The sequence below is a fragment of the Somniosus microcephalus genome, chromosome 27 (genome assembly GCF_052327205.1).
Source record: "Somniosus microcephalus isolate GS21.2 chromosome 27, FLI_Smic_1.0, whole genome shotgun sequence".
In the NCBI taxonomy this organism is placed as follows: Eukaryota; Metazoa; Chordata; class Chondrichthyes; order Squaliformes; family Somniosidae; genus Somniosus; species Somniosus microcephalus.
The window spans coordinates 16,963,822-16,979,372 of NC_141013.1; the positions used below are offsets into that span (position 1 = coordinate 16,963,822).

General features: G+C 48.0%; 1 protein-coding gene across 4 annotated transcripts in view; it reads right to left on the reverse strand.

Annotated features, from left to right (window-relative positions):
* The window catches only part of agbl1 (AGBL carboxypeptidase 1), a 268,365-nt gene that overhangs the window by 154,590 nt on the left and 98,224 nt on the right, over window positions 1-15,551 (reverse strand). For all 4 annotated transcript variants that reach the window (XM_085968576.1, XM_085968575.1, XM_085968577.1 and 1 more), the window contains one exon: window positions 881-968. In XM_085968576.1, the coding sequence (XP_085824702.1) occupies window positions 881-968 (88 nt within the window). The remainder of the gene's footprint in view (window positions 1-880; window positions 969-15,551) is intronic.

Sequence of the window (15,551 nt, forward strand, 5' to 3'; positions counted from 1 at the left end):
GGACTGGGCAGTGTCTGTACAGTGGCCACAGGAGGAGTGGGCAGTGTCTGTACAGTGACCACAGGAGGAGTTGGCAGTGTCTGTACAGTGACCACAGGAGGAGTGGGCAGTGTCCATACAGTGACCACAGGAGGAGTGGGCAGGGTCCGTACAGTGACCACAGGAGGAGTGGGCAGTGTCCATACAGTGACCACAGGAGGAGTGGGCAGGGTCCGTACAGTGACCACAGGAGGAGTGGGCAGTGTCCATACAGTGACCACAGGAGGAGTGGGCAGTGTCTGTACAGTGACCACTGGAGGAGTGGACAGTGTCCATTCAGTGACCACAGGAGGAGTGGGCAGGGTCCGTACAGTGACCACTGGAGGAGTGGGCAGTGTCTATACAGTGATCACAGGAGGAATGGGCAGTGTCCATACAGTGACCACAGGAGGAGTGGGCAGTGTCTGTACAGTGACCACTGGAGGAGTGGACAGTGTCCATTCAGTGACCACAGGAGGAGTGGGCAGGGTCCGTACAGTGACCACTGGAGGAGTGGGCAGTGTCTATACAGTGATCACAGGAGGAATGGGCAGTGTCCATACAGTGACCACAGGAGGAGTGGGCAGGGTCCGTACAGTGCTGACAGGAACAGGCATGCCATGCGACTAAGCTCATTTCCCTTATTCCATGCTTGAAATACTGCTGGAGTTGGGGTCAAAGTTAATATCAAGGTAAGACTGTCAAGGTCAGGCCTTTATAATACCGATTACCAAAGATCACCAGCCCAGATATCATATATAATCATGCTTAGCCCCAGAGGTAACTAACTGTACTTGAGTTCTCTTTGTTACTTTGCATCTAACCCAAACTTTATAACAGATAACATAAGAAGGAGACGTACTTGTAGTAGTAGATATCAGAACCCACACGGACCCAACATGCTCTTCCACACAATGCTTCATGGACTGAATACATCACCGGCTGCATACCTGCAACACAGCACATACAATAGTCTTGTCAATGTTTATTAAATTATCACAGAATGTGTATTTTACATCAGTGTATATTGTAGTGTATGTACCCGTCTACCTTTAAGAGAACTATTGTATGTAACCGTTCACCTTTAAGAGAACTACTTTAGGTGTGGCACTACTTGTTTGGCTTCTGTATACTGTAATACCGACGGTGACCACACCGGTATATAAGTTGTGATGAAATATTCCATTCATCACTGCCTGTGACTGTGGTCGGTTTCAGTGTCATTTCCCTTCCCCCAGTCCTCATTGTATTGTTTATTGGAATGTGCTGGAATGTGCTGTGTGTAGGGCTCCGCCCATACCTGGCCCCTTTTGTAAGCTAGCTCAGTCTGGCCTCAGTCTCCAGAAGGAAGATACCTCTCTCTCTTACGTGTTACTTTCTAAGTTAATAAAAGCCTTGTTTTGTTTCGCTAACATCGAGTCTCGGAATTATTGAGGCACATCAATTTTATTAACTTATTTTTCAACACTATGGATCAACTCCTGAAACCCGAACGTTTGGATTTGGATCAACATGCTCCGGACGCATCAGCATGCTTCGGACACTGGTTTGAGTGTATGGAATTCTTCCTGGACAATTCCGCAGCCGTCAAAGACGCTACGGACGCTGCGAGGATGAGACTCGGAATTCTGCGGAATTGGGTAAACCACCGGGTTTACCCCCTCATCCAAGACGCCGATACGTACCTGGCCGCCTGCGACATCTTAAAGGCGCATTACCAGCAGCCTACGAATGAGGTGTATGCTAGGCATCTGCTCGCTACTCGCGCACAGCGACCTGGGGAATCGGTGGAGGAGTTCCTAAGCACCCTGAAAATGCTTGGCAAAGACTGCAAGTGCCGAGATGTAAAAGCCGCAGTGTACACTGACGAGCTTGTTCGCGATGCCTTTATCACAGGCCTCAGCTCCACTTACATCCGGCAAAGACTGCTGGAAAAAACGGGGTTGGACCTGAAACAGGCTGCGGACACCGCGCGATCCCTGGATGTGGCCCAGAGAAACTCAGACGCCTACTCTTCAGCCCGCGCCGTCCACGCCGCCACGTGTGCACCGAGGGTGCCGCCATCTTGGAAGGCATCTTCCCCGCCCAGCAGCCCGACACTGGCGGGGCCCCGCTCTCCCCCCAGAAGCCCTACGACAGCCGCGACGCGTCAGGGACCCAACTGCTGCTTCTGCGGGCAGCCAAAACACACCAGAAACCTGTGCCCGGCGAAAGGCACCACCTGCTTTAAGTGCGGTAAGAAGGGGCACTTCGGGAAGGTGTGCAGAGGGAACCCCGCCGGAAAACCAACCGCCGGAAAACCCGCCACCGCTGCGTGTGCGCCGTGGGAGCGGCCATCTTGGACGCCATCTTGCCCGACCTCGTGGGGTCTGCCATCTTATGAGCAGACAGCATGGACGCCATCTTGTATCGATCAGGGCCCTACAGTGGCATCGGTCACAGTGGACCAGACCAGGCCGCACCCGCTATCCAAATCAATGGTGGACATCGAGGTAAACGGGTGCCGGGTTAAATGTTTAATTGACAGTGGAAGCACGGAGAGTTTTATCCACCCTGAACTGGCACAACAACTCTCCCTAAAGGTGGTCCCTGCTCAGGGTACCATCTCTATGGCTGATAAAACCCAGACATCGACCATTCTGGGTTACTGCACGGTACAATTGGGCGTTAACGGAACTGTATACGATAATTTTAAAGTATTAATCATGAAGAACCTATGTGCGAGCGTGATCTTGGGCCTGGATTTCCAGTGCAACCACCAAAGCATCACGCTCAAGTATGGTGGGTCCCAGCCGCCCCTCACAGTGTGCGGTCTGGCTACCCTAAAGGTAAAGCCGCCTTCGCTATTCGCGAACCTTACCCCTAACTGCCGGCCAATAGCGACCAAAAGCAGGAGGTACAGCTGGGAGGACAGGCGGTTTATCGCGACCGAGGTAGACAGGCTCCTGAAAGAGCGCATTATTGAACGCAGCAACAGCCCGTGGCGCGCCCAAGTGGTAGTGGTAAGGGGTAGCGAGAAGAAACGGATGGTGATCGACTATAGTCAAACGATCAACAGGTACACCCAACTAGACGCCTACCCGCTACCCCGCATATCAGAAATGGTGAACCAAATCGCCCAATACCGGGTGTTCTCCACCATCGACCTCAAGTCAGCGTACCACCAGCTCCCTATCAGACCAGAGGACCGCCCGTACACCGCCTTCGAGGCGAACGGACGCCTCTACCAATTCCTCAGAGTCCCCTTTGGGGTGATGAATGGGGTCTCGGTCTTTCAGAGGGAGATGGACCGCATGGTCGATGACCACCACTTGCAGGCAACCTTCCCCTACCTCGACAACGTCACCATCTGCGGCCACAATCAGCAGGATCACGACTCGAACCTCGAGAGGTTCCTGGAAACCGCACAAAAACTCAACCTCACCTACAACGAGGACAAGTGCGTTTTCAACACCTCTGCATACTAGGCAGCGTGGTGGAGAATGGGGAAATCGGACCAGACCCCGACCGATTGCGCCCCCTACGGGAGCTGCCCCTGCCCAACACTCCCAAAGCCCTGAAAAGGTGCCTGGGGTTATTTTCTTATTATTCCCAATGGGTCCCCAACTACTCCGACAAAGCCCGCCCCCTCTTGAAAGCATCCTCTTTTCCGCTCTCTGCTGAGGCCCACGCCGCCTTCAAAAGCATTAAGCAGGATATTGAGCGGGCCACGCTACAGGCAGTGGACGAGAACACTCCATTTCAAGTGGAAAGTGATGCGTCTGACTTCGCCTTGGCGGCCACCCTCAACCAGGCGGGGCGGCCCGTAGCTTTCTTCTCGAGGACCCTCCAAGGGCCCGAGATCAGACACTCCTCCGTGGAAAAGGAGGCCCAAGCCATCGTGGAGGCAGTGCGCCACTGGCGCCACTACCTAGCCGGCAAACGCTTCACCCTACTTACCGACCAGCGGTCGGTAGCGTTTATGTTCAATAATAAACAGAGGGGGAAGATTAAAAATGATAAGATTCTTAGGTGGCGGATCGAGCTCTCCACCTTCGAGTACGACATCATTTACCGGCCAGGGGCCCTTAACGAATCCCCTGACGCCCTCTCACGAGGGATGTGTGCCAGCGCCACCGGGGATCGGCTACAGACCCTCCACAACGACCTCTGCCACCCAGGGATCACGCGGCTGTTCCACTTCATAAAGTCCCGTAACTTACCCTACTCGATTGAGGAAGTTCGGTCTCTGACCAGGAACTGCCGCACTTGCGCTGAGTGCAAGCCTCGGTTCTACCGCCCAGATAGAGCCCACTTAATCAAAGCTACACGGCCCTTTGAGCGGCTCAGCTTAGATTTCAAGGGCCCCCTCCCGTCCGTCGACCGCAATGTTTACTTCCTGAACATTGTGGACGAATACTCCCGGTTCCCATTCGCCTTCCCCTGCCCAGACATGACCAGCGCCACGGTCATTAAATGCCTCAACAGCCTGTTCTGCCTGTTCGGTATGCCGAGCTACATCCATACGGATAGGGGGGCGTCCTTCATGAGTGAAGAGCTACGCCAGTACATGCTGTCCAAGGGGATCGCCATGAGCCGTACCACCAGCTACAACCCCCGGGGTAACGGCCAAGTGGAGCGAGAGAACGGGACAGTATGGAAAGCAGTCACTCTAGCTCTAAGGACCAAGGGCCTCCCTATCTCCCGCTGGCAGGAAGTCCTCTCGGATGTGCTCCATTTGATATGATCGCTATTGTGTACGGCCACTAATGCCACGCCTCATGAACGAATGTTTGTCTTTCCCCGGAAATCCACCTCAGGCGTATCCATGCCATCATGGCTCTCCACCCCAGGTCCGGTACTCGTGCGAAGGCATGTGAGGGGCCACAAGATGGACCCTCTCGTGGAGCCAGTACACCTACTCCACGCCAACCCCCAATACGCATATGTCCGGCACGCCGACGGAAGGGAGGACACCGTGTCCATAAAAGACGTCGCCCCAGCCGGCATCGACAACAACCATGGCAATAGCAGCAACAACGATCACAGCAACTCTTACCCACCCACTACTCTTTCATCACCCCCGGAAGAACATCGACCAACGGCACCCCCACCAACTACCCCTTCAACAACCCTGGCGGCACCCCCGGCAGAGACCCAGGAGGCTACCGGGGACACCCAGCCGACACCCGCGGCACCACAACAGCCATGTCGGTCGCAGAGGACTATCAAGCCCCCGAACAGACTAAATCTATAGAAGGGGTGAATGTGATGAAATATTCCATTCATCACTGCCTGTGACTGTGGTCGGTTTCAGTGTCATTTCCCTTCCCCCAGTCCTCATTGTATTGTTTATTGGAATGTGCTGGAATGTGCTGTGTGTAGGGCTCCGCCCATACCTGGCCCCTTTTGTAAGCTAGCTCAGTCTGGCCTCAGTCTCCAGAAGGAAGATACCTCTCTCTCTTACGTGTTACTTTCTAAGTTAATAAAAGCCTTGTTTTGTTTCGCTAACATCGAGTCTCGGAATTATTGAGGCACATCATAAGTGTTGTGGCATGATTCCTTGGGCAGATTCGCCCTGACCTTCGAATAGTAAAGACCTGTTTGTTTGTTATTCCTGAAGTCTGTGTCATTATTAACTGTACAACCCACAGACTTTACAGTGGCGACGAGTCCGATCGTACCCTGCGGCAAGACTACCAAAGCAACTAAAGAGCGTCGAAGAGAGGCAACCGCCCTCGTCGTTCTGCTGGGAGAAAACACGAGGCTGCAGCAATAGAAAGGAAGAAGACTTTAGCAACAAAAGCTTCCAGCAGCAACAGGCACTGACTACCCTTCTACCACGGTGCGGAGTGAGCCGATCAGCTGGAAACAAGGCGGCCGCGGAGACTGTGAGTAGGGGAAAGTGTAACGAAATCCGGAGGATAAGGGCTGTGCACTCAACCACGGTCGAGGGGGAGCAGAGCTGGTCAGGAAGGCGGGTCCAACGGCATCGTGAGATAGCCGGACCGCGATCGGTGGGAAAAGCCGGGCAGCGACCGAAGCCACGAAGCGCTGAGACCGGGAGCAGGCGCGGGAAGAGAGAAACTCAGCCGCAGCCGGGGAGGGAAGCACCGGACTGCGTGAGGGCTGGGAGGCGAACGGGAGCCGGGCGTGTGGGAGAGGCAGAGCCGACCAAAGGAGGCTGCGCGAGAGCCAGTCCAGCGGCTGAACTGTTCTCCACCAACGGGGTACCCAGCGCCGGTAGAGCCGAACGTGGGGGAGAGAGAGACAGAGCTGAGCAAGGGGAGAGAGACTGCGCGAGAGCCAGTCCAGCGGCTGATCTGTTCTCCGTGAACGGGGTACCCAGCGCCGGTAGAGCCGTGCGAGCGGGAGAGAAAGACAGAGCCGAGTAAGGGGAGCTGTGCGGAAGCCAGCCCAGCGGCTGAACCTGTCCGCTGTGGGGAAAGCGTACCCCTCCCACCAGGGAAGAAACGCGGGAAGCCGCCATTAGGCGGAGAAGACGACAGACGCGGGAAACCGCCATTGAAGGGGCGGGGAGAGAAGGAAAGAGCGGGAAACCGCCATTTTCGCGGGAAAAACCGCCATCTTAGAAATAAATAAATAATAAATAAGAATTTAAAGAAATACTTGTGCTGCTCCCAAGGAAGGAAGATGCCTAAGCGAGGGAATATTAACGATTTTAATTCTGAGATAGAAGACTGGGCCACGTACGTGGAACGCATCGAGATCTATTGTGAAGCCAACAAAATAGAGGAAGACGACAAAGCGATAACATTGCTAAACTCGATGGGCGCAAAGACATACGGGCTCTTGAAGCATCTACTAGCACCAGCTAAACCGGCGGATCAGACTTTCGAAGAGATTGTGGCTGTTCTGAAGGACCACTTGAACCCCACACCGTTGATGTTGGCTGAACAATTCAAATTCTATGCAAGAACGCAACGGAAAGACGAAAGCAACGCGGAATATTTGGTCGAACTGCGTAGGCTAGCGAAATGCTGCCAGTCCGGAGGGAATCTGACAGAGGCACTGCGAGACAAGTTCGTATGCGGATTGTCCGAGGAAGGGACGCAAAAGCGACTACTCGAAGAGAACGACCTCATACTTGACAGGGCTGTCCTTATAGCCGCATCGCACGAAGCCGCAGCGAAAGGAACGGCGGAAATGCAGCTAAAGGCGGCGGCACTTGGGGTGGACCAAATTACCTCAAGTACAACAAAATGCTATCGTTGTGGGAAGACAACACACGATCAGAATCAATGCTGGTTTAAGAACCAAGAATGTAGGAAATGTGGCAAACTGGGTCACATCGCTAAGGTATGCCGGTCAGGGAAGAAGACCAACAACCAAAGGAAGCCACCACAAGAAAAGTACAACAAGGTACACAAGGTGGCTGAGAAGAGTTCAGACGAACAGAATCCAGACTCAGACCCAAACAGCCAGGAGCTGGGTAGTCTGAGAATTCACAATGTGAGTAAGGAAGCTGACCTACAAACTATCTGGGTCATACTAAAAATAGCTGGAGTCCAAGTAAGAATGGAGTTGGACACTGGATCAGCTCTATCAGTCATAAATCGAAGGGACTACCACCGGCTATTCTCTCACATACCCTTAAGAAATACCAAGTTCGTATTGCAGACATACACGGGGCATAAGGTATACCCCATGGGGAAGATAAGAGTCAAGGTGAGAGATAGGGGTAAAGAACACCCAAGAATGAACTTGTACGTATTATCTGAGGGAGGACCACCACTTCTAGGACGAGAGTGGATCAAGAAAATAGACATGGAATGGCACTATCTAAAAGCCATAATGAGTGAGGACTCGGTGCAAGCTATCAGCTCAGATTCTGAAACAGATGACGATAAGACCAACTCAAATATGGAAGACAAGGCTAAAATGAACTTGCCGACTATGGTGGAGAAAACGAAGACATGCATAAAGGCTTATGCTACCGAGAAGAATAAAGCTTCAGAGCAGAACTCCAGTTTGACAGAGAATTCTGAGCCTGTTCAAGTTAAGGACTTATCCACGACGGAAGAACACCGAACTCGGACTCAAACTTATTTCAAAGTACGACAACAATTAGAACAGTTGAGTTACCGTCTCGTACAAGAGATGAAAACAATGGAAAAGTTCTGGGACACCGAATGGGAGAACCTAGAAAGACAGCAGAGGCAGCTAGCTCAAGCAAAGAGCGACCATAGAGCCATCGTGACCAAGTACCGATCACATCTCCCTTATGATGTTCAGGAGTTAGAATATTTGCATGATCTAGAGATACAGCATAAAGGCAAACCACGCTACACTGAGGATTTTGTTCTGCAATTGGAGACGGAGCTAGTGCAGGCAAGGTTAAGAGAAGCTGAATCGCAGTGTGCACTTAAAGATATGCAGAAAAAAATCTTGGACATGGAAAAGAGAAACGCTTCTTTACCTGATGTGAATAATGTGGCCATGTTGCAAGAGGAGCTTATAGGGGTGAAACTGAAAGAAGCATATGAACAACTAAAGGTTGAACATGAGCAAGAAGTCCAAAGGCTGCAGGAAATTCTTGATGAGCTCAAGGCCAAGACAGACTCATCGGTAGAAGTTCCATCCATAGATGAGAAATTAGAGGTGAAAGACATGGCAGAACATGAAAGACAAGATGTCCAAGAACTCATAAAAATATTGAAGGAAACCCAAGACAAATATGAGGCGGCAATGACCGAGGTTCAACAACTTGAAGAACAGATTCAACTGGGAATCCTTTCAGTGGAAGAAAAGGAAACTGTAAGAAACACAGAGACTGTAAGAATGGTCCCTGAACATGAGCTAGAGAGCATCAGGGCGCAACTTTTCCGAGCGCTGAAAGCCAAAGTACAAGAGGAACAGAAGGTGGAAGCATTGGAGGAAAAGGTGGATGAAATGGAGAAGACTCTGATCCACAGTGTTCCCGTGGAAGAGTTAACGGTCAGCCAACTCCTTCATATGCTGAGGGAAAAGACTCTGCAATGGGAACAATCTGAACATGAGCTTCAATCTTCAACGGGAAGGAGTTCGGAGCTCTCAAAAGTTTGGGAAATAGCTGACGTTGCAAAACAGACTTTACTGGGATGCCAAAAGTACGCTGAATCACGTCTATGTGAACAACAGAATGTTGAAACAGCTGCTCCAGTAGAAGGATTGAATAGCCCGATCAATCAATCCCCGAGGGAAGGGGAAGTGTTGAAATCACAAATGAGGTCATTAGTGAAGGATTTGCAGGAAACCCAGGAAGAGCGGGATGAAGATGAATGCATGAAGAAGTCTTTTCAAGAAAGGTGTCTAGGGAAGGAACCACAGTCAGCTAACGTCCAGATGGGTAAGGAGGAAGTAGAAGGCCCTCTCGCTGGCCTAACTCAGGACGAACCCGAATATTACCATGACCTGTTGAGTGACACTGAATATTACGAGGATGTGGTCTGCCCAGTTTGTGATGAAAACTCCCAAAGTGCCGAAATCAGGATGAAGCACTTAAAGTCGAAGGAACATAGAGAGTTGGTGGCGCTACTGCTGGCAGCTGATAAGGGAGCCCCGAGAGTCTCCAAAAAGCAGAAAAGAAAAAGAAGAAGCAGAAGATGATAACTATCGCAAATATTATCACTTCTACCAGATCATGCGTGGACCCTACGAAAGGAGTTAAATCAGTTGGGAAGTAGGAAAATATCAAGGCAACCCAGTTGTTGTAAAAGTCAGCACTGCTGGTTCAGCAGGACGAAGGTTCAAGCTGTTACGTCAAGAAAAGGATATGGAGGAGTCACGCTAGCAATGTGAACCATCTACACCAAAGAGATGTTGTTCGGACCGAGTCAAGATCAGAGACTGAATCTGTGAACTGTTCCCGCAGAGACTGAACCTGTGAACTGTTTCCCACCAAGACTATGTCTGTAAATTGTTTTATATGAAGTTGAAGATATGTTATGTTTAATGGGGACTCTGTATGTAATAAGCTAAAAAGGGAGGATTGTAGTGTATGTACCCGTCTACCTTTAAGAGAACTATTGTATGTAACCGTTCACCTTTAAGAGAACTACTTTAGGTGTGGCACTACTTGTTTGGCTTCTGTATACTGTAATACCGACGGTGACCACACCGGTATATAAGTGTTGTGGCATGATTCCTTGGGCAGATTTGCCCTGACCTTCGAATAGTAAAGACCTGTTTGTTTGTTATTCCTGAAGTCTGTGTCGTTATTAACTGTACAACCCACAGACTTTACATATATCATCTATTAGAGGGGAGTTATTTCTTATCATTCTGAATTTCTCCAATAGTCTAGAATCCTTACACTATCAATAAATTAGCTTCCTTGCACTTTCAGTAATCCAGCTCCCTCATACCCGCAGAAACCCAAATCCTTCACACTCACAGTAACGCAGCTCCCTCACACTTTTGGTAATGCTCCGGTACACTCTCAGAACGCAGGTCTATTCCACTCTCAGTAGCTCTGTTGATTAACAGGGACTTTTAAAGAGTTGATGCTCACTATATAAATGCAAGTTCTTCCTTCTTTCTATAACAGTAATGTCTAAGCTAAAGTTTCATCAGTCTCAGTTTGGAACGCTCTGTCGAGTTTCTTTAAAACTAAAAAAACTAACATTTGTAGAACTTTGTTCCATATTTGTAAAATCCCTGCTACTCCAGGTTTTGTAAAATCCCTGCTACTCCAGGTTTTGTAAAATCTCTGCCACTCCAGGTTTTGTAAAATCTCTGCCACTCCAGGTTTTTTTAAACTCCCTGACTCACTTTAAAGCAGAGAGGAGGATGTGAAGCTCCAGATTTCTCATTACCACCAGAAGAAGTAGTTCTATACAGTGGCATAGTGGTTATGTTACTGGACTAGTAATCCCGAGGCCTGGCCTAATGATCTTGGTGTGACATGAGTTCAAATCCCACCACCGCAGCTGGGGAATTTAAATTTAGTAAATAAAGCTGGTATCAGTAATGGTGACCAGGTAACTACTGGATTGTTGTAAAAATCCCATCTGGTGAGAAGGAAATCTACTGTCTTTAACTGGTCTGGCTGATACGTGACTTCAGACCCACAGCAGCAGGTATGAATAGGACATATGTGAGAAAGAAGAATGTAAGAGAAGATGACTGCTCCTCTGAAATGGCCTAGCAAGCCACTCAGTTAAAGGGGAATTAAGGATGGGCAATAAATGCTGGCCTTGCCAGTGACACCCAGATCCTGTGAATAAATTAAATGATGGACACGAGCATTACAATGTTAGACCTTCAATTTGTGTTCATATCTGGAGCATAAATAATCCAGTCACTGGCATAAGTACTGCAGATGTCTCTGTGGAAGTCAATGTTATGTTATGAATTCCTACTTCACATTTGTGAATAGATGCTTTTGCTTGTTCTGAAATCATATTATTGCTGAAACATCTAATTTTACAGAGAATCTTGAAATTCAACAGTTTATTCCTGGCACTGGTGGTGCTGTACTAATTGTCACCTCCATTAATACAATTACGTCACCTCTGTGAAACCCATTTAAAGTTCAAATGATTCGATTTGGTATTAAATCTGGTTTAACATTTAAACTATGGAACTTGTCCACGACAGCTGAATTACATGAATATAAATTCACTTCAGCAACAAAATCCCCTCAAGCTGCTGAATTATGAAACGGCCCTGAAACTAGACTCAGTGTGAAATATGAAAACATGAAGTGTCTAAAACCATATTAAACTGCAACACACTGCACACAGATCAACAAGGTGTTTTATTTATGGGAAAGTGCATGTGTTATATTGAGTGTCTCAGTGTTACAGTGTATAAATATTTATCATAATAATTCATCTTGAACTATAAGTTCAAAGAAAGTATAATACTTGCAAGCACATGAATCAAAAAATATACACATCTTACACAGTGCACTTACAACAGCAAGACTATGGGGATTATAAACTGCACATGACATGTTCCTAAAGCCACAGTACATAAAGCCACAGGATATAAAGCTACAGTACCCAGACTATCAATTTGAGCCAAGGATTGTCTGTTCGAAAAAGCTTCTTACTACAGTAAGTTGTATGTATGCAAGTATGAGAATGTAGAGATACTCGTTCGATGTTTCAGGAAAGCACACAGCACCTCATCTTCCGATTAGACACTCTGCAGCCTTCCGGACTCAATATCGAGTTCAACAATTTCAGATCATAACCTCGGCCCCTATTACATATTTTTTCTTGTAATTTTTCCACTCCTTTCCCCCCCCCCCCCTTTCCTTTTGTTTCTCTCTCACACCTGGCAGCTATCTCTTGCCCTGCCAGTACACTTTACACCTAATCTCAGCCTATTACCATCTCGTCTAGCTTCTAATACCTTTCATTGTCTCTTTTACTTCTTTTGTTTCTTTCACTTCTTTTGTCTGATCGCAGCCCTGCCTTCGATCCATTTTCTTTTCTTTCCAGTTTTGAAGAAGGGTTCGACCCGAAACGTCAACTCAAATTTCTCTCCACGGATGTTGCCTGACCTGCTGAGTTTTTCCAGCATTTTCTGTTGTTATTTCTGGTTAGAACCTTGTTGGGCTGCAAAGTGGTTGGGGGCGGAAGGGCCTCATTCAGGAACCAGGCTTTGTGGTTGTGGTTCTATGTGGAGCAGAGGGCCATGCTTCAATAAAGAGTACAGCCTGAGCAATATGGATGGACGTGGTAAAGACTCATCAATGCAGTTTCACCTGTGGCTTACAGTAGATGAGGAAGATTCTTTTTAGCCTAGGCAAGATTGCCAAGGTGCAAACATATGATAACATCTTTGGTCTTGTCCAAACTTCTCAACTGCTCCCCACTGCAAACTTGATACCATAACAACTTCATTTACATAGCGCCTTTAATGTAGAAAAACATCCCACGGCACTTAACATAGCAGAAGAATGTAGCGAACTTCCCTCGTGGTTGACCTTTGCAAAAGTGCAGGCATGTTCTTTTTTTTTCATTTCAGTCTGCCATGTTACCACATCACAATACTCTTTGTACTGTGCCAAGTATCAAGCACCAAGAACTATGCCAGCACAATGTTCCTTAGAACTGTGTGTTCACAAACTCACATAGATGGCTGATGTCCAAGGCACATTAGTAGCACTCATCTTCTCTTACATTCTTCTTTCTCACATATGTCCTATTCATATCTGTTTTCAAGGGAAGGCTGTACATAACAGGAGGTAGCACTTACAGACTGCAGAGAATGTTACCAAAGCTACAATACTCAACTCTTTGTGAGGAGAAGACCATCAAACTTATGGCCATGAAAGTAATAGAGGGAAAAACAGATGAAGAATTTGGTTGACCTCTCCCAAGTTCATGGTTACTATCTTTACTTTCCATTGCTTATCTCCTTATTTACTCAATCATTTATCCCCTCAAATAGGCCCACATTGTAGAATTTCAGTGTAACACAACATAATCCCATGCCATGTGCAACTGTGTTTCAAGTGTTTTCATATAAAGTGTGCAATTATGTCCCACCAGATGCCATAGAAACATAGAAGATAGGAGCAGGAGCAGGCCATTCGGCCCATCGAGCCTGCTCCGCCATTCAATGAGATCATGGCTGATCATCCAAATTCAGTACCCTGTCCCTGCCTTCTCCCCATATCCCTTGATCCCTTTAGCCTTAAGAAATATATCCAACTCCTTCTTGAATATATTTAATGAATTGGCCCAAGGGGAAGAGGCAGCTGAGCCAACCTCAACCAAGCACCATACTCGGCATCATCCACTCCTACGGTGAGCTGCAGGAAGGAGCACTTGGTGAAGCATTAATCATGAATGGCAGGGAGAAAGTGCAAGTGAAATTGCAGGAGATACAACTTATAGGCTGAGTAGCTGGCTCGAGAGCTCCATCAGCTGTTGTACACAGGGATTAAGTCCTCACAGGGTCCGCTTACAAAGGTTATTTTGGTAGATCAATGTCAACCCTTCATGGAGTTATTTGAGACGGTGCTGTTTGGCCCACCCATGTCGGAGTCCACAACTCAAATCTGTTAAATGCTGCATGAATATGTGACCAAGCTGCAGCTCACCATGGGAATGTGAACACTCTGAGGTTCTCTGCAATGCAGCATCTCTTGGCCAAGATTATAAGGCTAGACTTAACTTCTCTCACAGATGCTTTGACTGATGCTATGGAGACCCGAGCTTCAATCGGCAGGATTCTGTCTCCTCTGGATTGATCATGGAGTATCAAATGGAGACAACCCTAACTCAGGGCTTCAACTGCTGCCCAGTGGTGTGTTCCTACACATATCTTTGACTCTGCGGAGGGATTACTCGGCAGCAGGGGACTTATAGGAGGTAGCACAGATCATGAAGATGTCTCTCAGAATAATGCCTACTGTTATAAATCTCATCATCATAAAGAAACTACTCATGAAATAACGCTAGACGGCCAGCTGGTGGCGCCGTCCAAGGAGTATAAATACTCGGGCATGGGCCCCAGCTTGCCCAGGGACATTTTGTAAGACAGGAACTAGTAAAGTACAACTAGACCTCCATGTTCTGAAACAAGTTGATTAAAGCCTTGCTTTATACTCAAACCAAGTGTGTAGTGAGTTTTATTACATCACCTACCACCTAACTTAAATGACTCTGGAAGAGTCACTGATCATATATAATCAGGTAGCCACTTCAACACTAGTTTTGGAACCTTCACTTGCAGGGTATCTTCAGCAGGAGAGATTGAGCCACCTACATCCTAAGAGGCAAGCACTGACATCAGCAACCATCCACCTACCTCCTCCTGCCATAGAGGGAACACGTAGAAGAAGCACAATGTTAGGAAGTGGAAGACACGCAATCATATACTTTGGCTAAGGGAAAGCAATGGGGAAAACACGCCGAACACCAAGAACCATATACTATAAGGATTAATAAACAATTAATAAAATGTGAATGTGTCTGGAGGCCCAATCACCTGGTGAGGAGAAATTAGGTTGTTTTTTTATGGGTACTGACATATAGCTGGGAATGAGCCTTGGTTCAGTGTAGAATTCCTGCCTCCGAGCTAGAAGGTTATGGATTTGAGCCCCACTCCAGATAGCCCCGGTGAGCAGGAGAGATGGGAGCAGAATGGCGCTGCCAACCGCCTGTCTATGTTAAAAGGCTCTTCATTATGCAAACTACCTAGAGCATAATCTGCTGAATGTAATAGCAGTGGAAGAAATGTGCCGCTAGAGATAGAAGAAAAAGATGAAAAGCTGGGCCAATGTAAGGAAAACTTTATTTGGCATGCAGATTGATCACACCTGGGGAAAATCATTATTTATTGGCATCAAAAGGATTTTAATGAAGGGACTGGGCAATTCTATCCTGTCTGATGATTGCAGCAATCTGGGCAGCTCGGTTAGCAGGCAATGCTTCTTTCTTTTGATTGGCTTCATTTTCTTCAGCTTCTCGCTGGCTTCTCTTGGCTGCTTCATCATTAGGCCCCTTTCCAGGGTAATGTTGAGCATCACACCGCAGCCAACAATAATCTACAGGCCTTGGCTGAGCTGTGCTGAAGCACTTGCCCAGTCA